The sequence below is a fragment of the Myotis myotis genome, unplaced genomic scaffold, assembly GCF_014108235.1.
Source record: "Myotis myotis isolate mMyoMyo1 unplaced genomic scaffold, mMyoMyo1.p scaffold_m19_p_14, whole genome shotgun sequence".
Lineage (NCBI taxonomy): Eukaryota > Metazoa > Chordata > Mammalia > Chiroptera > Vespertilionidae > Myotis > Myotis myotis.
Genome location: NW_023416318.1, coordinates 35778018 through 35799705, shown reverse-complemented (window position 1 = coordinate 35799705; position 21688 = coordinate 35778018). Strand labels below are relative to the sequence as shown.

At 37.4% G+C, this 21688-nt stretch overlaps 1 protein-coding gene and 1 non-coding gene across 11 annotated transcripts in view; both read right to left on the bottom strand.

The window, feature by feature from the left end:
• The window catches only part of MAP4K3 (mitogen-activated protein kinase kinase kinase kinase 3), a 115814-nt gene that overhangs the window by 9226 nt on the left and 84900 nt on the right, over positions 1–21688 (bottom strand). For all 10 annotated transcript variants that reach the window (XR_004971870.1, XM_036334775.1, XM_036334774.1 and 7 more), the window contains 10 exons: positions 19069–19111; positions 17313–17472; positions 15850–15962; positions 10234–10275; positions 8050–8134; positions 6412–6491; positions 4994–5054; positions 4119–4236; positions 2104–2162; positions 1022–1125 (listed from right to left, as the gene is read on the bottom strand). Coding sequence is in view for 9 of the 10 variants with exons in the window: in XM_036334775.1 (XP_036190668.1) it covers positions 1022–1125; positions 2104–2162; positions 4119–4236; positions 4994–5054; positions 6412–6491; positions 8050–8134; positions 10234–10275; positions 15850–15962; positions 17313–17472; positions 19069–19111 (865 nt within the window). In the remaining variant the exon portion in view is untranslated. The remainder of the gene's footprint in view (positions 1–1021; positions 1126–2103; positions 2163–4118; positions 4237–4993; positions 5055–6411; positions 6492–8049; positions 8135–10233; positions 10276–15849; positions 15963–17312; positions 17473–19068; positions 19112–21688) is intronic.
• On the bottom strand, positions 11621–11757 carry LOC118669544. The gene has a single exon (XR_004972015.1). It is a non-coding gene; the product is annotated as a small nucleolar RNA SNORA67 (small nucleolar RNA).

Sequence of the window (21688 nt, the reverse complement as noted above, 5' to 3'; positions counted from 1 at the left end):
ATCCATTTGGAATTTCCTTGGTGTGACTAAGCCTGTACTTCACAGAGTTTTTCCTCAAATTTAAGTTATAGCTGAGTAATATTAAATATTTTTTAATATATTCATTAACTAGCACTGGTTGGGCATCATCCCATGCACTGAAGGGTGATCCTGGTTGGGGGCTCAGTCCCAGGTCAGGGTGTGCAGGAGGCAGCCTCAATGTTCTGCTCTCACATTGATGTTTCTCCCCCCCTCTCTAAAAATTAATAAAATATTAAAACATATATTCATTAATTCAAGATTCTAGAGAAGCCCAGGCATAAAACAAAACAAAACAAAATAAAACAGAACAACCATCCAAGGGAATGCCTGGGCAAATTAACAGGTAGGCATATAATCAAAATAAATAATTTCCCCCTCATACGGCATCCCCTGTCCTCATCCCTTGGCCAAACACCAACCTGGAGGTTGTTTCTCTACTGTGTTGGAGCAGAGAACATATTCAGGCATTTCACTGCTCTTTTAGCACATATTCTTGACCCTATCAGACTATATATAGATTTGCGAGACACTATTTCTAGCTCCCACTGCCATATCCCTGCACTATTTCTTTAGTGCAGTGGTTCTCAACCTTCCTAATGTCGCGACCCTTTAATACAGTTCCTCATGTTGTGGTGACCCCCAACCATAAAATTATTTTCGTTGCTACTTCATAACTGTAATTTTGCTACTGTTATGAATCATAATGTAAATATCTGATATGCAGGATGTATTTAGGCGACCCCTGTGAAAGGGTTGTTCGACCCCCAGAGGGGTCGCGACCCACAGGTTGAGAACCGCTGCTCTAGTGGTCTTTCAAAACTTTTTTCAGGCCAAGTGAGTTCCTTACAATTGGGCAGATTTCCACTACCTTGCCACATAATCCAAAATCATTAAGTTAACTTGAGAATTAACTGGGAAAATTTTTTTTTTGAAAGAACAGGAAATTGGGCTTAACTCAGCTTTTATATTAAGAATGACTTAGGTTGACTTTCATGCTTACCTTAATTAACATGAATTTCTGCATTGGTTCAACCCATTCCAATAGAACAATGCTAGTCTGAAGTGCCCCACATAGGTATTTATGGCCTGTGTAAGGATTTCTCACTGTCGAGGCAAAAAAGTATAGTAAATTCTCTTATGATACAAAGTCCTTACGATAATAGTTACATGCTTCAAAAACAAACAAATAAAAGCTGGCTGCCAGTTCAATTTCTTAGTTAAACTACAGGATGCAAAAGAAATACTGCCTCAGGGAACAGTATGAAACTCCCTCATCACTTGCACGATTTTTGTTTGTCTGCACAAATGAATTTGCTGGTTGTTATGAGACCTGGGGGCCAGAAGAAGGACTTAGGTCTTAAGGTAGCAGGAAGATTTGGGGAGAAGTTGCCAAATTGATAGGCTATAGCACATTTAGGGACAAGTGATTCAGGGTGCTTTTGGTAGAAATGTTCAGAGGCATAACCAAATGCTTTGGTTATAACAATACAATGACATAAATCACATCTCAAAATACAGATTTACAAATAATAAAACTGAATTGTCTAAGAGTTTTTTAAGGGAAGAAAACTATTTTTTTGTTTTTGCTATATGCAAATAAAACAGCTAGTTATTATGGGATGAGTGAGGAATTTAGGATAGAGGTATGTAAATAGGGAAATTCAACCTTCACAGCATAAGGTTTCACAATTAAAGGTATTAAAATATATGCTCACTGACTATCTGCAGTCTCATAAGCCATTACAAAGCACAATGGTGAATGGTAAATAACAGGTCCTTCGAAAAATAGGGTGTCATAAAGTGTTGTAATAAAAAGTTATCCTACTTTCTCCATTTATCCAGTCAATAAATTATTTGCAAAACAACTTTTGTGCAAGGTATTATATTAGGTATAGTTTACATGGAGACAGAATTCAAGACATTTGTTACTTCGGAGCTGGGGGGGGTGGCATGAAAAACCTATTGCTGGCAGAATACCCCGGAGGAGTACTTTTTACACTCGGTTTAAAAATAAGCCCCTTCGTATTTTCTTGTCCACTTTGTGAAGCAGAAGAACCACACATGATTGGACAGTTTACTTACCAACACAACACTTCTGACACCACTTGGTTTCAGGGATTTTTGCTGATACAGCAAATTTCCTAAATGTAAATGAAAATTAATATATAATACATGTAGGTAAAGTGAGTATATGATAATGAAACTGCTATAGATCAGTGGAGAAGAAATTAGTTTTCCCAAAATTGGTGCTGACGTCATAGGTCATTTATTAAAAACCAGAGGCCCAGTGCACGGATTCGTGCCCCAGTGGGGTCCCTCGGCCTGGCCTGTGCTCTCTTGAATCAGGGACCCCTTGAGGATGTTGGACTGCCGGTTTCGGCCTGATCCCCACGGCCAGGCCGAGAGACACCACTGGGGCACGAATCCGTGCACCGGGCCACTAGTATGCATAAGATCTTTGGTTAATCTCCTCCCGCCCTCCTGCTCCCCCCTCTCCTCTGAGATTCATCAGTCTGTTCCATGTTTCCATGCCTGTGCATTGAGCATCTGCCCCCTGGTGGTCAGTGTGCGTCATAGATAGTGGTTGCTTAGGCTTTAATATTTATAGATATTTATAGATAAGAGTAAATTGGATCCCTTTCTCAATTCCCCCTTTAATCAATACTAAATGGATTAAAGTTTAAATATGAAAAACAAAACTATCAAATATTTAGATTGTAGAAGATGATGATTTCAGGATTTCTTTAAAAAATGCAGAGAGGACAAATCAAACAGGAAAATATTGATAATCTTTAACTGACATTTTCCACAGAGGCATCTCAAGCTACAGGTGGCATTCAATTTGGTGAATGAACTTGTTGAATACTTACAAAAAGTTACCACTGAGAAAGTGAAAAGATAAGCCACAAACTGGGAAAAGACCTTTTTAGCACAAACAATAAATTTAAACTATGTAAAAATTTGTCTTATCACTAAGACAATTCATAAGAATTTTTTTAAAAAAATATATGTATTTTATTGATTTTTTACAAAGAGGAAGGGAGAGGGATAGAGAGTTAGAAACATCAATGAAACAGAAACATTGACCGGCTGCCTCCTGCACACCCCCCACTGGGGATGTGCCCACAACCAAGGTACATGCCCTTGACCGGAATCAAACCTGGGACCCTTCAGTCCGCAGGCCGACGCTCTATCCGCTGAGCCAAACCGGCTACGGCCATAAGAACTTTTTATTTAGACATTTTTATTTCTCTACTCAGAAAAAGTGGGATGTAGATATTCTGCAAAGTACTTTAGGAGATTTGCAAATATTCAAATTTACTGTGTAAAAATCCATTTAAAATGATATTTTTAAACTACAATTTAAAAAAACCAGTCAAATATCTTTTATAATAAAAGTTAATAAGACTGCTATATATAATTTTTATAATATAAAGTTAATATAATAAAAGTTAATATACCAAGTGGTACAATCCTCAAATTATACTCCTCCATGTCTGTACACATATTTAAACTTTTAAATGTGTCACAGATTAGATATCATTACTCCACACCATTTTATTATTATTATTTTTTAAATCAGAGTTGTGTTTTGCTGGTAACAAAGCCATACTGGGAAGAATTTTACATTTATCAAGTAATCTAATTTATGACTGATAAAGTATAAAAATGCCCCTTTTATTTATGCAGGAGTTTCATACAGCTTAAAGCAAAACAAAAATTCCCACATCCTTAAGCAAACTGCTTGAACCAAAGTCCTTTTGAGAGTTTTTAAAAATCTGAACCAAGCCCCTAATAGATCTCCATGGGTATCATAATGTCCCTGGTTCACACTTGTGAACCTGTCCCCGGCTCCCAAGGTTAACTAAGGGGCTAGGTTACTGTATCGTCAAAACCCAGGAGGATTAACTGACTGCCAGAATCTGAAAGATCATAAAGGAGAACACGTGTGAAAATGCATTAGTTCTTGTAATTTTTCATTATACATAATTTCTACTAACCCAAACGGAGCGCTTTTTCAACTTCTATAGTATAACTACTTATTAGTGACTTAACATGCTATGTTTAAGGATGCAAACAATTAGATGTGCAGTTACCTTGGCAGTATTCTGTCAGGGAGTTTGTGTGCTGGAATAGCAACAGGTAACTTTTGCATTTGTCTTGCATAATCAAAAAGCCCTGGTAAATTATGGGAATAAAGCTGAGAAGCTTTACCTGTAGAGAAAAATAAACATAACATAAAAGCTAATAATATTAATAGGAACAGGATCTCCAGCGAAGTTCTGCTTAGGATCTCCAGCCAGGTTCTGTAGCCATGTTCCCTCGCTAGGTTCTCCAGCCAGGTTCTGTCCAGGTTCTGCAGCCAGGTTCAGTCACCAGGTTCTAGTCAGGTTCTCTTGCCAATTTCTGTAGTCAGGTTCAGTCCAGGATCTTTTGCCATGTTCTCTCACTAGGTTCTGTCTCTAGGTTCTGAGGCCAGTTTCTGTCCAGGATCTTTTGCCATGTTCTCTCCAGCGAAGTTCTTCTGTCTCTAGAGAACGTTCTGTGTAGGTTCTGTGCCTAGGTTCTGTCTCTCTTGGTTCCGTATACTAAGTTCTGTGTCTTGCTGTCTTATTACATCTGTATTTATACCAGTTGATTCAATCCTATCAATCTCTATTACAAAGGTTAGGGCGTTTCTTATCTCCATTCCAGGGAGTAAAGATTATGTAGCTTAAGCATGATTGTTCGTAGTTAAAGTGATTAATTACCCACCTGGCACTAGTTAAGAGGTTTTATTCCCTCCCTAACTTCAGGGGAAAATCCCTACCTGGGGAAACAACCTTTCTCAGAGAGGAGACCTTGGTTAAAACACATAGTGCCAAGGTGAGCAAACATATTAAGAACAGTATGCCATATATGCCAGGTCCTTTGAAACAGCAAGGATGGACCGGCTCCCGGCAATAAGGTACTTAAATACTAAAAGACTTACCAGATATTGATAATAAGCAATTGTTCATTACATACAACCATGTACACCTTCGGGGAAATAGCTGATAAAAAACACACAAAAACACAAGGTTTACAAAGGATATTAGGTAACAGTAATGTAATATGTGCATATTAACCTAAGCTGTCATATCAATAGGTCAGTTTTTAAAAAAGAAACTTATTTTGAATAGAAATTCATTTTACAAGGCATTTAAACCAAGATGATACACATACATGCACATTTATATGGGAGGGAAACAATAAATTAGCAGTGTAATTTCGTTATCTAAGTCTTAACTTGCTATGATTAGCTCGAGCCTGGTTTATGATAAGGGCTAGGTAATCCCAAACTCCTAGGAAAAGGACCTTTTCAAACAGTGTCTATGACTTTATTTTGGTTCTAGGGTTAGATAGCTAAGACTGTCTTCTGTACTCCCCCAAAATGTTCTTATGTATGCATATGAACACACAGGGCTTTTGGAACAGAAGGATAGGAGGATCACAGTGCAGTGGACCATAGGCGTAGAGGAAAATGGCTGAGAGAATATGATAAAAACTTATCAATCGTAAAGGATACATATATGGAATTCATTACTGAAATCTAGTGCTTAAGAACTGAGAGACCTCTCTCAAAGCTTGAAAGTGATTAGTTTTTAGGGCAAAGAGAATTTTATGGAACCTAGTCCATGTACTTTGAAGAAAAAAATAACTGCTCTCATTTGGATACTTCATCATGAGCATCAGTGGGTCTCAAAGTGGTCCTTACACAAGGGCATTTATTAGAAATGGAAATCCCTGGACCTCACTCCAAACTTACTGAATAGAAGTTCTGAAGGTGGGCCCAGCATCTGTTCAACCAGCCCTTCAGGTAATTCTGATGTGCAGTGAAGTTTGAGAACCACTGATGAGTGTAATCAAAGTATTCTGATTTAACAAGCTTAGCTACTGGCTTTGCTCTGGAAATTCCTACTAGGCTACTCCAAAATAGACTGGGATGAGGGTGGGGGATGGAGAGAATGAAGAAAAAGGTGAGGAAACATATCAAGGCCTCTAAGGACATTAACCTCTGTCTCTCTCGCAACCTTCTACTCATGGTCTTTTATGGTCCATTTCAAATGTTTCTCCCCATCTCCCCCCAGGAGGTGCTACTGACTTCTGCTTCTGTGGCCTCTACCTTGTACACATCTAACTCTGCGTGGTGCAGTTACTGGTTTATGTGTCTGTTTCCTCTGTTAGATCATGAGCTCCTTAGAGTAAGGACTAGTATGTGAATGTGTCTTCAGTATCCAGTAAATAGAACATGCTCTATAAAGGTTTTATGAATGAGAGGCAGCAAATCACAGAATTTAAATTATTTCTTATCTATTGTCTACTTATAATAATTTAAAAATTATTAAGAAAAAACACAAAATAACATACCTGTTCCATTGATGTTTCATGAAGTTCATTAAGATTCAAGGTATAAATCCCTTCTTCGGCACCAAATATCAAGTACTGATCTGAAATGACAAAAAGAATTCATTGATTTTGAGATATACCACTTTAAATTTATGGTCTAAAATTAAGTAAATATGCATTAGGAAAAAATAACTGATTTATAAGAATTACATATTTTTTATTTTAATGTGTAGAAGTGGTCAGACACTCTAACTTAATGAACTGAATTATATGCAAATATTACCCTCAAAGCAGTGAAGAAACTTCTATGTAAAAAACATTTTGAAGAGTGGCAAGCTGGACTTCTCACCCACGGGAGGGTGCTAAGGACTGGCAGAGAATTGGCAGTTCCTTTTTTAAAATTCCTTCGGATCATGTACAACTGACAGAATGTAAATCAAGAACAGCTGATACAGATTCAAAATCTGTGCAAATGGACTATTACTATTATAAGCACTAATATAAAAAAAGAACTGACTTGTGCCCATTTAGAAGTTCACTAAAACTTGGATACTTGCTAGAGTACTTGATATCTTCTAGAAAATACCAGAAGTTTGGTCAATGTCCTGTTCGGTCTGTTTTTACAACATACACTTCTCCAGATTAAACTGAAGTACAGAGAACAACTCAGAATGCGTGAGCACTCCAGCACTGTCCGGTGTTCAGGATTAGTTCTGGTATTTACAGGCACAGGCTGTGGTCAGACAACTGAACTGGCTTCAAGCTGCAGCTCTACCACAGAATGGCTGGGACCCTCTGAGTGTCATTCACTTTACCTGTGAAATGAAAGTACCTATACCTTGGATTTTTAAGGTTTAGAGAGACAGAGAGAGAGAGAGGGAGGGAGAGAGGGAGGGGAGGGAGGGAGGGAGGGAGGGAGAGAGAGAGAGAGAGAGAGAGAGAGAGAGAGAGAGAGAGAGAGAGAGAGAGAGAGAATCTTATATAGTTATTAAGATACAGATATTATAGTCTTTAGTGCCTAATGACAACTATTGTTATTATGACCCTTTTTAAGGTGAGAGATCCTCTAAAGTGGCCACCAGATCCTGAATCCTCAGTAGTTAAATTACTTTAGCAATGGCTGTGTCTAAAGCACAGATATTGAATGATTGTGCTGCCGAAAGGAAGAAACTTTCCTGGAGGAAATTAAGGTGGCAGAGAGTGCATGGTTTCACTATATTGATATAGGGACTGCATGGTGAAAATTTTTTTAAAGATTTTTTATTGATTTTTAGAGAGAGAGAAGGGAGAGGGAGAGAGAGAGAGATAAACATCGATGTGAGAGTGAGACATTAATTAGCTGCCTTCTGCACATTCCCTACCAGGGATTGAGCCCGGAACCTGGGCATGTGCCCTGACCAGGAATTGAACCAGCAACCTTTGGGTGTGTGTGAGATGATGCCCAACCAACTGAGTCAGGGCTACACAGTAAAATTTTAATGCCATGTGTCACCTCAGGCACCTGCTAATAGCATAAAAAAACATTTACCTTAAAAATGTTTTTAATTGTAACAAAAATTTTCTCAGAAAAATTCAGAAAATAAATAAAATCAAATGCTTTCATGGCCTCAAGTTTAAAAAACAATTAGAAAGATAACAGATAAAAACATATAGTACTACCTCTGGTATCGGGGTTTATCCATGATGTTGCACAGTGAATTTTCAAGGGACACCCATTAAAAACCTTTGAAAAACAAGCACCCATCTAGAAAAATGAAGAATAAACAAATTAAGATACCAAGCCACAGTCCTTTGCCTTACAGTGGTACCTCAAAGGGTCCAGGCACAACAGTGAGTGTCAACTGACACAAGATTTTACTTACAAGAGTTATTTTATTTTCCCTATCTTCTCAAATAAACGAAGCAGTGACAGCAAGCAATTCTGAACAATAATTTATGTACAGAAATATTACTTACACATCAAGAGCAATATAATATTCCGTGGTAAGAAGAAAATCATAATCTCTACAAAGGTAAAAATTTTCTTATTTGGTTCTATGGACCTAAAATCAGTGAATTTAATATTAAAAAGTAAAAGAGGTATGATTGATTTAGAAATTCATATATGTACTTCAATCTCAAAACATACAGACTCACTTTAAAAAAAAAATTGAGCAATCTGATGATTTTCCCTGGAAGGATTCAACAGAAGAGCTTTATTCTTTGATGTTGATATTTATTTGAGGCCATTTACAAATCTTTCAGAAAGTACCTTATAATGAAAATCAGTATCACTCATTTTAACTTTTTATCTTCAAAGAGTAAAATACTAATTTTCAGGTAAGAATAAACACAATTAAGAATGCTTTCTCATTTAGTCATGTTTACTACCAACAACTTGTGAGAAAAAGAACATATAAATATTTGGTCAGAAGAACATGTGCTTTATTTTATATCACTAATGTTTTCTTTACAAAGTGGAGATAATCCAGAGTGGGGAAAGGAGGCTCACAGCTGTTTTTATGCAATATAACATAAAAATTAGTAAGTAATCACACAGGAATAAACTCTTGTGTTTCGGGTAATCACAACAGTAAACCTACTTTTGCCCCACCCTGTACGCTGAGAAAACACATCACTAGTTGACTACAATGGATTAAAAATATTAACCTAAAATATATAAATCTTAAGATTTCCTTTATCTTCAAAAACATACCAACCAATATTTCAAAGGCTTTTGTACCAAAAAAAGAATAACAGCCAGGCAATACCATGAGGTGGCAGTATACTGTTAAAAAATGTTTTTATGGTGTAGGGCAGAGATTATATTGCTTTACTAACAAATAATTAAATTATCCATTCAGATAGCTACCAAAAGTCGTATGTTAAAGTAATGCTAAACCCTCTAAAAATCCTCGTGACAAAATGGGCTACAAAAGAAACGAGTCTCAACCGTAAGCTGAGTTGTTAGTTGGCCCTGTCCGGCGTTCCCTATTCATCAGCTCCTCCCCGTGAACGGCATACCCGGCGTAACAGTTTCAGCTTGTCGCCAGATAGGAAATGTCATCCTTATTGTACACGTAACTCTGCTAGACTTGGGAGCTCTTTAAATTCAAAGCTTCTTTTATTTTGTAAGATAAAAATAGTTATTTAGATCTTTATACTAATTAAAAAGTAAAGTTAAAAAGTAAAAAGGCTAAAAAAGTATAGTTGGGAGGTTAAAAACTAGAAAAACCATGGACATCTAGTGTTACGCAGTTTTGGATTATAGCTTTGTAGAAGTGAAAATGCAGTCTGTCTGTACTAACCTAAAGCCACACTGAGTTAAAATAATTTTAATCCTAGGACAGTATGGCCTCATAAAAAAACCCCCACCTACAAGCAGAGTACATTATAGGACATCTAAGATCTAGTTGTTGGTCTCGTTAGAGTTATAGGTCTTATTAGAGTTAGGTGACGTTTTGTGATCTGGGTGACTAAGACATTTGGGTCTCAGCTTTACCCTAAAATTCAATGTTTTGATAATTGAAAACATGTTAGAAAAAGTGTTGGTTGTATCTACATCCTGTACTTCCTATTATATCCATATGCCTTTTTTCACATTTCTTCAACAATATCTGCAAGGAAGATATTAATAAAGTTTGGAATAAAGGAACTTTAAAATGTATAATTTTATCATACTTTTATTTGGAAAACTACTTTTTAGATGTAATAAATATTGAAATTACCAATCTTATAGATTTTTTCAACAATCATGGAGGTTCTTTCAAATAGGCAAATGATCTAACCAAAGGTACACATATGAGCACTTGTTTGTCACTGTATTTATTTTGAAAACTTCGGCTATTTGATATTTATACTTACATGCACTTTAGGTGTTGGGGGTAGACCGTTACTAATAGGCTTCTAGAAAAAGAACACATGCATGATTACACCTCTTTTGTTGCTGTTTGGTATAACAAACACACATATTAGAATAAAATAGACAAATACATTCTTTTTGTAAAACAAAACACTGTAGATAAGGCTGAAGTTCCCTATAAATCTCCCACAGTCCATTTATTCCTAGTACCTGTGCCTCACAAAACCAAGTTAGTGTCTATCCTTCCAAAACTTTCTCTAGCCAATTATATGCACTCACGTATTTGTGTATCCCTCCAGACTTTTTGTATATATTCATACAAATGCCCCCACAGAAAGTATTGATTTTGTGTGTGTTTAAGAGCAATAATAGTTACGCACTAATGTGCAACTTGTCCTTTGCCTTAATACTGGGCCTTGGACAGCATTTCATACCAGTACATATAGATCTGGTGCATTTGTTTTAACTGCGGCACAGCATGACTATGACATAATTCAGCTATTCCCTAATTGGTACTGAGTAATTAGGTTACTTTCAATTCATTACTGTAACAACGATATGGAAACCATCACCCTTGCCTATACCTTACGATGCAATGTGTGAACGTTTGTTTGTTTTTAAAACCTCACCCGAGGACTTTTTCCCCTTTGATTTCCAGAGAGTGGAAGGGAGGGAGGAGAAGAAGAAGAGAGAGAGAAACATTGATGTGAGAGAGGCACATCAATTGGCTGCCTCCTGTACTTGCCCTTAAGCAGCTGAGGAATCTGCACCTGAGGTATGTGTCCTTGACCAGGAATTGAACCCACGACCCTTTGGTCCCCAGGCCGACTCTCTAACCACTAAGCAACTGGCCAGAGCTGTGTGAATGTTTTTTAGGGTATACCATGAGAAATAAAACTACTGGAACATGGGATCTGTATCTTTTACATTTTAGTGGATACCGACTGTCAAACTTTCACAATGCCCACATCACATCACACCCACCAGTAATACATGAGAGTCCTGGTTCCTTATAGTCTCACAGACACTTAACATTTGTTATCAAACTGATTAGTAAAAAATATTTTGTCATTCATTTGCATGCCTCTGATTTCTAGAAGGGTTGAGAATCTTTCTAAAAAAATGTTTACTAAAAAAAAAAAAATGTTTACTGGCTCTCTGTATTTGCTCTTCTGTACATTGTTTTTTTTCATATATTTTTTACTAAGTTACCTTTTTCTTATCTATTAGCTGGAATTCTTGATATAATCTAGATTTAAATACAGTATCTAATATATATATTACAAATGTGTTCTCCTAGTCTGTAGATTATCTTCACTTTGCTCACAATGTATTTTATTAATTGAAGTTTTACATTTTGATTTATTCAAATATATTAACCATTGGTCAGCATATACTGATAATTACAAGAGCAAAAATAGCACGTATGCTCACCTACAATATTCTCAAGAATATCAGATGTTTTCCCAAGGAGCTACATTCCTAGAGTATATGATTTGTCCCCTAGAGAAAGAATCTCTTTGGGAGAGAATATACTTTAAGTATAAATTGTATTAAAGTCTAGATTTCTTTCAAGGTTAACCTGAATAGCTTTTTAAGGAATGACTTGCATTTTTTTCTCTTCTGACATAAATCAGAACTATTTAAATGATACAACAAAATTAACTAAAAAGCTGCTGTTAATTTCATAATTCTGTGATATGATACAAATATTCTGTGTAGTACCACTTACATGAGTAACTATTAGACACTTCTGAAATTGACTATATACAATTTTACTTTGTAGATCTGTTTATGAGAATATACAGCCTGTTATTGCCACAAATTTCTGATAATATTTTTTTCCATTTGGTAAATACTCTATGTCCTTATTTTTATATTTATGTTCCTAAATTACCTTCTTACCATCTATTTTGTGAAACATTATTTTTAATTAGGGAGCTCTGAATGTTATAACTGTTCGATTTAAGTACTAACAGAATTGGCTGTAAATAATTTCAATAAGCTGCACAAACGGTAATCATGTTTCAGTATATCACGGATACTGTTTATCCTGTGATACAATCATGAAATATTTATTTCAGAATTATTAAGATGTTAGTTTAACTAGGAGTTTCTTATACTTCTAAAATAAGGTAACAGAAAAGCAAATTAAAAATGCACATATAATAAAATGTATACATCTTTCAAAGGTTATTATACTTTGCAGAGCCATTACATTTTTGTACTACATTAGCAGGGCTGCTAAAATTTAAACTGATGAAAGCAAAAAAGGCATTGCTCAGTTGAAAAGACTCTATTAAAGCCATTTCTGAAGGATACTTTACCCTTTTGCTAAAAATGTCATGAATTTCACAAATTACAAATGGACAACCCAAGTCAAATGCCTTAATTGAATTATTAAAAACAGTATGTCATATTCTATTGTGAATTCTTTAACAGTTAAACAGCTATAGTACAAAGCCTCAACACTGCTTACTGTGCAAAACCACAGGTATATGCACATAAATATATTAAAAGTACTATAAATTTCTATAAAACTAACAAATATTAGTATACACTAAGACTTCAAAAATACTGTCTCATCTCATGATCGTATTGGCATCCGCTGAATTGGGGGTTTTAAGAATTTTTTGTTGTTTTAAGTTTTTTTCTTTTTTTAAAAATTAAATCTTTATTGTTCAGATTATTACATTTGTTCCTCTTTTTTCCCCCCATAACTCCCCTCCTCCCAGTTCCCGCCCCACCCTCCACCCTCACTCCCCACCCACTGTCCTCATCCATAGGTGCACGATTTTTGTCCAGTCTCTTCCCGCATCTCCCACACCCCTTTCCCCCCCAAGAATAGTCAGTCCATTCCCTTTCTATGTCCCTGATTCTATTATAATCACCAGTTCATTCTGTTCATCACATTATTTATTCACTTCTTAGATTCACTTGTTGATAGATGCATATTTGTTGTTCATAATTTGTATCTTTACCTTTTTCTTCTTCCTCTTCTTAAAGGATACCTTTCAGCATTTCATATAATCCTGGTTTGGTGGTGATGAACTCCTTTAGCTTTTCCTTATCTGTGAAGCTCTTTATCTGACCATCAGTTCTGAATGATAGCTTTGCTGGATAAAGTAATCTTGGTTGTAGGTTCTTGGTATTCATCACTTTGAATATTTCTTGCCATTCCCTTCTGGCCTGCAAAGTTTCTGTTGAGAAATCAGCTGACAGTGGTATGGGTACTCCCTTGTAGGTAACTGAGTTTCTTTCTCTTGCTGCTTTTAAGATTCTCTCTTTGTCTTTTGCTCTTGGCATTTTAATTATGATGTGTCTTGGTGTGGTCCTCTTTGGATTCCTTTTGTTTGGGGTTCTCTGCGCTTCCTGGACCTGTGAGTCTATTTCTTTCACCAGGTGGGGGAAGTTTTCTGTCATTTCTTCAAATAGGTTTTCAATATCTTGCTCTCTCTCATCTTCTGGCACCCCTATAATTAGGATGTTGGTACGCTTGAAGCTGTCCCAGAGGCTCCTTACACTATCCTCGCATTTTCAGATTCTTTTTTCATTTTGCTTTTCTGGTTGGGTGTTTTTTGCTTCATCGCATTTCAAATCTTTGCCTTGATTCTTGCACTCCTCTGGTCTGCTGTTGGGAGTCTGTATAGTATTCGTTATTTCAGTCCGTGTATGCTTAATTTCTAGTTGGTTCTTTATCACAACATCGAGGGTCTCATTAGATTTCTTGAGGATCTCACTACATTTATTGGCGGCTTCTAGACAGTTCTTGAGAGACCTTAAAAGTATGGTTCTGAACTCAATATCCTCCATTGATAGTTTTGTCCTGTTTCTTTGTCTCCACATTTTTTATGCTTTCTTGGTGCACCCCCTAGTGGTCTTTGTGCGCAGTCTTGTTGTAGTTAAGCCTTGATTGTTGTCGGCAATACCGGGGGTGATTTGACCTCCAGACTAACTGGCTATGAGAGTCCACTGTGTCTGCAGTGGGAGAGCTTCTGTGCTGGATCTCTAGGGCGGTGCTAATCTAGCGTTTGCCTGAGGCTATCCGGCAAATGGCTCTGTGCAGGGCTTGGGCGGGGCGGGTCCCCGGGGATCTACAGGGCTGGCCGGAGCAAGCAGTTATGGCTGCTCTCAGTTCTGTCCCTAGGGGCTCTGCCTCACAGAGTCCCAGCAACTGCTGCAAACCTCGGAGAGAAAGCTGCCTTCGAGTTCTGACTGAAGCCACACAGTCCCGCTTCTCCCGTTTGAGTCTGGGTCCCTAGAGACTCGCCCGGATCTGGAGCTCAGAGTCTGAAACTCCCTTCCGATTGAAAACAACAACCGCGCCCTCCGCCTCCAGCCCGCTCCGCATGCACTCCGCACCTTAGTATTTCACTTCAGCACTGCGCCTCCTCTGAGTCTGGGTATGATATTCTCTTTCCTCCTACTTGTAGAATTTCCACTCAGCCAGCCTTCCTGTGGTTCTGGATGATGTCCGTTCCGTCTTTTAGTTGTTTTTTGAAGTGGTTGTTCGAGGCAGCAATCTCCAGTGTTAATCTATGCCGCCATTTTGGTTTCCTGTTTTAAGTTCTATGACAGCAGATTTGCTTTCTGATGATGAAGAGCAAATTCTTTACAAATGTTAAAAAAATTTTAATCTCCCTGATAATACTATTTATGTTTTAACTAGAGGCCCAGGGCACGAAAATTTGTGCATTCGGGGGGGGGAGGGGGAGGGAGGGGTCCCTCAGCCCGGCCAGCGCCCTCTTGCAGTCTGGGACCCCTTGGGGGGTTGTCCACCTACCGGCTTAGGCTCTGCTCCCCGGGGGATCGGGCCTAAGCCATCAGTTGGACATCCTTAGCGCTGCTGAGGAGGCGGGAGAGGCTCCCGCCATCGCTGCTGAACTTGCAGCCATCAGCCTGGCTTGGGGCTGAGTGGAGCTCCCCCTGTGGGAGCGCACTGACCACCAGGGGGCAGCTCCTGAGTTGACCGTCTGCCCCCTGGTGGTCAGTGTGCGTCATAGCGACTGATCGTTCTGCTGTTAAGGGTCAATTTGCATATTACCCTTTTATTAGATAGGATAGTTATGTTATATGTTTTATCTTGCATTTATAACAGCTTCTACGGCTAATTTAATCTTTCTTGAAGTGATATCTACTAGAAAATAATCTTAATTTTTCTTCCTTGTTAGCTATTCCAAGTAAGAGTAGTAATATCACAAACTGCATAATCTATAGTTAGAAATTTATCCTAGGGTAGAAGCTATAGTTTTCCTTATCTGTCCATGTCCTTGTCTCCCACATTTCCTGACACTGTAAAAGGGACTTTTAAGGAACAATGAAAAAAACAATAGCTATTTTCTGAACAATCACAAGAAGACTAAGTGTTTACTTGCATGCAGGTCACAAATTGGCCTAAATAATTCAAATAGAAAGCCATCATTCAAATTTACCATTGAGCAAAGTTACTTTTTTAAAGATTTAAACAACTCATATTATTATACTTAATACATTAAAATATCAACATAACTAATTATAAAACATACAATTGCCGTAGCTCACTAATTATAATCACAAACCTAACCAAGTGGTGAAAAAGAAAACAAATACAAGTAGACTTTATGAATATAAATACCTACTGGTACATCTTTCTTTTCTTTCCTTGAAAGGTTTGTTCCTCTATGTTCATTCTGTTGTTGATATAAGGATCCATCTCGTTCACCATTTAACTGGAAGGAGCCCACTCCATTTCCTTCAATAAGATGTTTAAATATATTAAAAAAAAGGACTCTTTCACTCAGAAAATGTAGAAAAGAAAAACATCTCTGTGGCAGTTTCAGCCTTCATTTGGGATCACCCAATTAGAATACTTAGCACTGAATTAAGAAGTCTTACATATGTGCTCTTCTACTTATATCTATTTCTTTCACATAGGCAAATTTATTTATTTATTTACATACTTACTTATTTTTTAATCCTCACCCAACTTACTTATTTTTTTAATCCTCACCCAAGGATATTTTTAAGTAGAAGAGAGAGGGAAAGACAGAGAGAAACATCAATGTGAGAGAAACACACTGATGGGTTGCCTCCTGCAGGAGACCCTACCAGGGCCTGGGCCAAGAAGGAGCCTGAAATCAAAGTATGTGCCCTTGACCTGAATCAAACCCGGAACCCTTGGTCCACAGGCTGATGCTCTATCCACTGAGCCAAACCGGCTAGGATCATATGGGCAAATTTAAATTCAGGTTGTATCATATATTAGTGTTAAGAAGACAAAAAAGAAACACTTTCAGGAAAGGAGCAATTTAGAGTATGTTACCAAAGAAACTGTCATTGCTCTTTTTTTTAACAACTTCTTTTGCATAATACACAAGAAACTTTACAGTATTAACACAGCATCCTCTATTATTAATTTGGAGGGAAATATTGACCATTATTTTTTTAAATGATTAAATGAAATAAAACAAGAGTTAGCCAAAATATCCTCTTCTTTTTACTAAAACAGAAGTACCCTATTCAATACACATTTTCCTTGTTTGTTTAGAGTTTAAATTTCTTTTGTTGCCCAACTACAGATAAATGATGAAATGGACATAAACAATTCTCCAAAAGAGGAAAGGCTAGATATGAAATAAAAAACAAGGGGCAAGCCCTGGCTGCTTTGGCTCAGTGGATAGAGCGTTGGCCTGTGGAATTAAAGGTCCCAGGTTCGATTCTGGTCAAGGGCATGTACCTCAGTTGCGGGCATATCCCCAGTGGGGGGTGTGCAGGAGGCAGCTGATCGATGTTTCTCTCTCGTCAATGTTTCTAACTCTCTATCCCTCTCCCTTCCTCTCTGTTAAAAAATCAATAAAATATACTTAACAAAAAAAAAAAAACAACAACAAAAAAAACAAGGGGCAAAATATCCCAAACTAGGCCACAGGTAATCCTGTCATAAAAACACTTTAAACCATGAAGCAAAAGGCAGAAAACATCTCTAGAGCTATAGCCTTCCTTCTTCCCTCCTCAAAGGAATTTCAAATAATCTCTTAAAAGATTCCCTCCATTTTTTTTCATACGGTCTGAAAACCTATTTCACCCTCCCTTCCCCCATTACCTAAAGCAACAGGCTTTTGTGGAGGCAGTCTGGGAGGTGGTGGTCTAGGTGGGACTTGGGATGGTTTAGCTGGGCTCTCTGACATGGGACATCTCTTGATTGTTCCTTGATTATCATCCTCAGTAGAATGAGTTTCCTGGGGTATGAATATGGACTTAGGCTGAAATAATACAGAAAAGGACACCAATGATTAAACATGAAATTATTCATGTTTCATTAAACATAAAAAATACTAAAGTAAATATTATTATATATCAGAGGCTTTTAAACTGTGTATACTAGCAGAGTTCCAAGGTTATTCAACTATCTAATTCAGATGATCTCAATACATATTTTAAAATTATACACTAAAATGCTTTCTCAGGAAAAAAAAAAGAGAGACCTCTTTCTATTAATTCCTTACAAGCCTTCCCACTTAGACTTGCCAAATAAAAATATTCTGGTCTTTCTTATCTCCAATTTAAATGAGTCTCTTTTTATTTTAAACATTCAGGCTATTCAGCTCCTTACAAGACTAATCTAAACTGTCTCTTTTAAATGACTCAATGTCTTTTATGTTAATGCTTAATCTTTCAGACTGGGGGTAGAAGAAGATATCAATTAAAATTTTATCATCATGGAGAATACTAATAAAAGATGTCTGAGAACCTTTCTGTTCAGACAATTATGGTACCTCCACCAGCAAGAGGTTTGGAGAATTTATAAATTCTTATAAATATGTCCCTTATTAGGAATATTACTTAGCACTGATCTGAGATTCAGATCTTTATACTTAAGCTAATATAATACTAAACTAGCAAGTGCAGTATTATCTATCTGTGTGAATCATGATTTTCTCAAAAGTAAGAAATGAAAACAAAATGTAGTAACATATTGGATGCCAAGACTGATCAGACTCTAATTCTCATTTATAACCCATGATTTCAAACCTTATAAAACTAACAGCTTACTTTATAAACAGTTCATTCCGTAATTAAAATTTGCTATGCATAAGCTTATAAAATAAATTCCTATTAACTCCTTTTATCTTAAAAAAAAACCCCTCATCTGTTGGAATAATCTATTATTTTTGTGATGCTTTTGTTTGGCAAAAGGATTTCATTGATAAAAAAATTGAAAATTAATGACCTATTTTTAATTTAAAAGTACCTTCTAAAAATTAAATATCTGTGATAAAACACTATTCTTTACTCATTCTTAGGGCATCAGTTACTAGATTGTAGATTTTGAGGAACAAAATCTTATTTAAAAATATATTTTGCCCGACAGGCGTAGCTCAGTGGTTGAGTGTTGACCTATGAACCAGGAGGTCAAGGTTCGATTCTCAGTCAGGGCACAATCCCTGGTTGTGGGCTCAATTCCCAGGAGGGAGTGTGCAGAAGGCAGACAATCTCTCTCAACACTGATGTGTCTATCTCTCTTTCTCCCTCTCTGAAATAAAAAAATATATTCATATTTTAGAAAAAAAAAGTAAGTTTCCTAAACTAAGTGAAATACTACTAATTCATTAATATAATTTTTTTCATGTACAAATTTCTAGAACTTATTTAGAACAATAAATGGCAAGTTGGATAATTAAAAAGGAGAAACAATAATAACACAATTATTGATTTATATCATGATTAGTTAGTAACTTCTTCATGATGTTTCTTTGTGGGTCCCATGTGAAAATAAGCTACAGGGTAAATATTAATACAGTATCAAATAATCACACACATACACAAACAAATTTAAATTGAAAAATAAATCTGTCTACCTTTGGTGGCAAAGGAGGTGGAATTTTTGCTTTCATGGTTGAACTATAAAAATACAAAAATTTAGAATTAGAACTCTATTTTATAAAAAAATCATTACTAAATTATAATTAATTTTTCAAAGTTATGAAAGAAAAAAATTGTATAACAAGTTACTTTTTTCTAAGACTGGGCATTTTCTAAAATATTTTGTTAAATATTCAAATTATGCTGAATGGAGTATCATTCAGAGGTAACTGAGTAGATAAGCTTTCTTGATTTCAAATTCTATCCAGTAATTAAAAGTGGGAAAGATAACTACAATTACAGTTTATATCAATTGAAAGGTACTTAATGTAAAACAAGTAATTGGTTTACAGGAAAACAGCAAAATGATATACTATAAAATTATCATAATGTAATATATATTTTTACTATCATTAGATATGAAATATCTCTGATGAACCTCATCAAAATATACATGCTTTATGAAATTATAGACAGAACTCACTTGACTGAAGCTTAGATTCATTACAATTCAGGCCTGTAGTTTCTAAAATGTTTACAAAACTTCGAAGATAATAGAGCATAAATTCTCTGATGAGGAAAATGAGGCCCAGAGAGGTTAAGGGACCTGATCCAAGGTCACATAGTAGTGAAGTAGAAAGGAAAACCTACGCCTCCAAGGACTCAAGTGCGTTTGTCATTGATGTTTCTATTTCTGTCTCTCCCTTCCCCTTCCTCTCTGAAATCAATACACACACATATATATAAATACTAGAGGCCCAGTGTACGAATTCGTGCACCAGTGGGGTCCCTTGGCTTGGCCTGTGGGATCGGGCTGAAACTGAGGGGTCCTGTATTGCAAGAGGGCGCAGGCCAGGCCGAGGCACCCCACCGGTGCACGATCAGGGATGGGGAGGGACGAGGGAGGCTGGCCAGCTGGAGAGGGAATGCTGGAGGGCTCCAGGGCATGTCTGGCCCATCTTGTTCAGTCCCAATCGGCCTGACCCCAGCAGCAAGTTAACCTACCGGTTGGAGTGTCTGCCCCCTGGTGGTCAGTGCATGTTATAGCAAGTGGTTGCGCAGCCTTAGCATATCATTAGCATATTATGCTTTGATTGGTTGAACGGACTGGACACTTAGCATATTAGGCTCTTATTATATAGGATTTTTTAAAAAAGTGAGCCTGTTTAGAAGTCAAAAAAGAAAAGAGGAGAGCTTGTGAGAAAGCTCCCATCTTCTTACAGAATCTATAATAATAAAAGCATAATATGCAAATCAACCGAACAGCAGAACGACTGTCTGGACAGCCACACTATGACAGACACTGGCGCCAGGCCAGCCAAGGCGGGTGCGATGAGATTGGTTGGGGGCCTGCCATTGCCCCATGATCACCCTGCAGACGGAGGCCCAGGCCACCAACCGGTGGGATGATCAATCAATCAGGGGGCTCCACGATCGCCCCAAAGAGGGAGGCCCAGGCCACTGACCGGTGGGCTGTGGCAGGTGAGCGGGGCTTCCCTCTGCGGGGGTGATCCATCACGGAGCCCTGGCTGGGTGGGTGGGGCCTACTCCTTTGGGGCGATTGATCGCGGAGCTCCTGAATTATGAGAGACCCCCCACAGAGTGCATAATTTTCATGCACCAGGTCTCTAGTACATAAATAATCATCAACAGAATGCAGTTAAAGGCCACTGTGGTTGGGTCTTCAACGGAAATGTTACTGGAAACTGGAGGAAAGGTGACCTTTATTATAAAGAGTCAGGGAAAATTTGGCTGAATTATGTCCTGGTGTTTTGTTGAAGGTAAAAATTCAAAGTAATGAAATTGGATATTTACCTGAGATTTCTAAGCAAAGTGCTAAAGGAGTGGCTTGCTTATAATGAAATGAAAGAGATGAACTAGAGAAAAAAATGCCAAGAAAAGAGAAACTAGAACTTGAAGTTTGAAAAATTCTCAGCCTATCCATATTAGCTCACAAATGGATGGCATGAGAAAGCATGTTCTGAAGAGAGCACCAAGGGTGTGGCTGGACTGTCACTCAATACGGAATTTATGGGCTTTTACCAGCACAAACACCGGCAGCTTGAACGGAAGGGGATGGAGATGAGACAAAAACAAAGGAAGGCTGCAAACTCCTTGGATTTTATAGAACAGGATGGACAGAGGTTTCCGAACGTGCACTACTCTTTAAGAAGAGCGAAAAAATAATTCTGAAGGCGATCCATAGATCATTAGATCTAATTTGAATTGATTTATTACGACTTTAGAGTTGATGCTGGAAAGAGCTAAGCCTTTTAGAATGACTGTATTTTGCATGTGTTAAGGACATAAATTTTGGGGGATGAGGGGCACAATAATATGGACTGAACTGTGTCCCCTCAAAATTGTATGTTGAGGTCCTAAAGTTGATGTGATCATATCTGGAGATAGTGCTTTCGGGAGGTAATGAAAGTTAACTGAGATCTTACGAGTCAAGTCCTAATTGAACAGGATTAGTGGCTTTATAAGAAGAGGGAAAGAGTTCTCTCTCTGCATGTACACACTGAGGAAAGCCCGTCTGAGGACATGGTGAGAAGGCAGCTGTCTGCAAGCCTGGAAGAGAGCTCTCACTAGGAATTAAACTGGTCAGCACCTTGA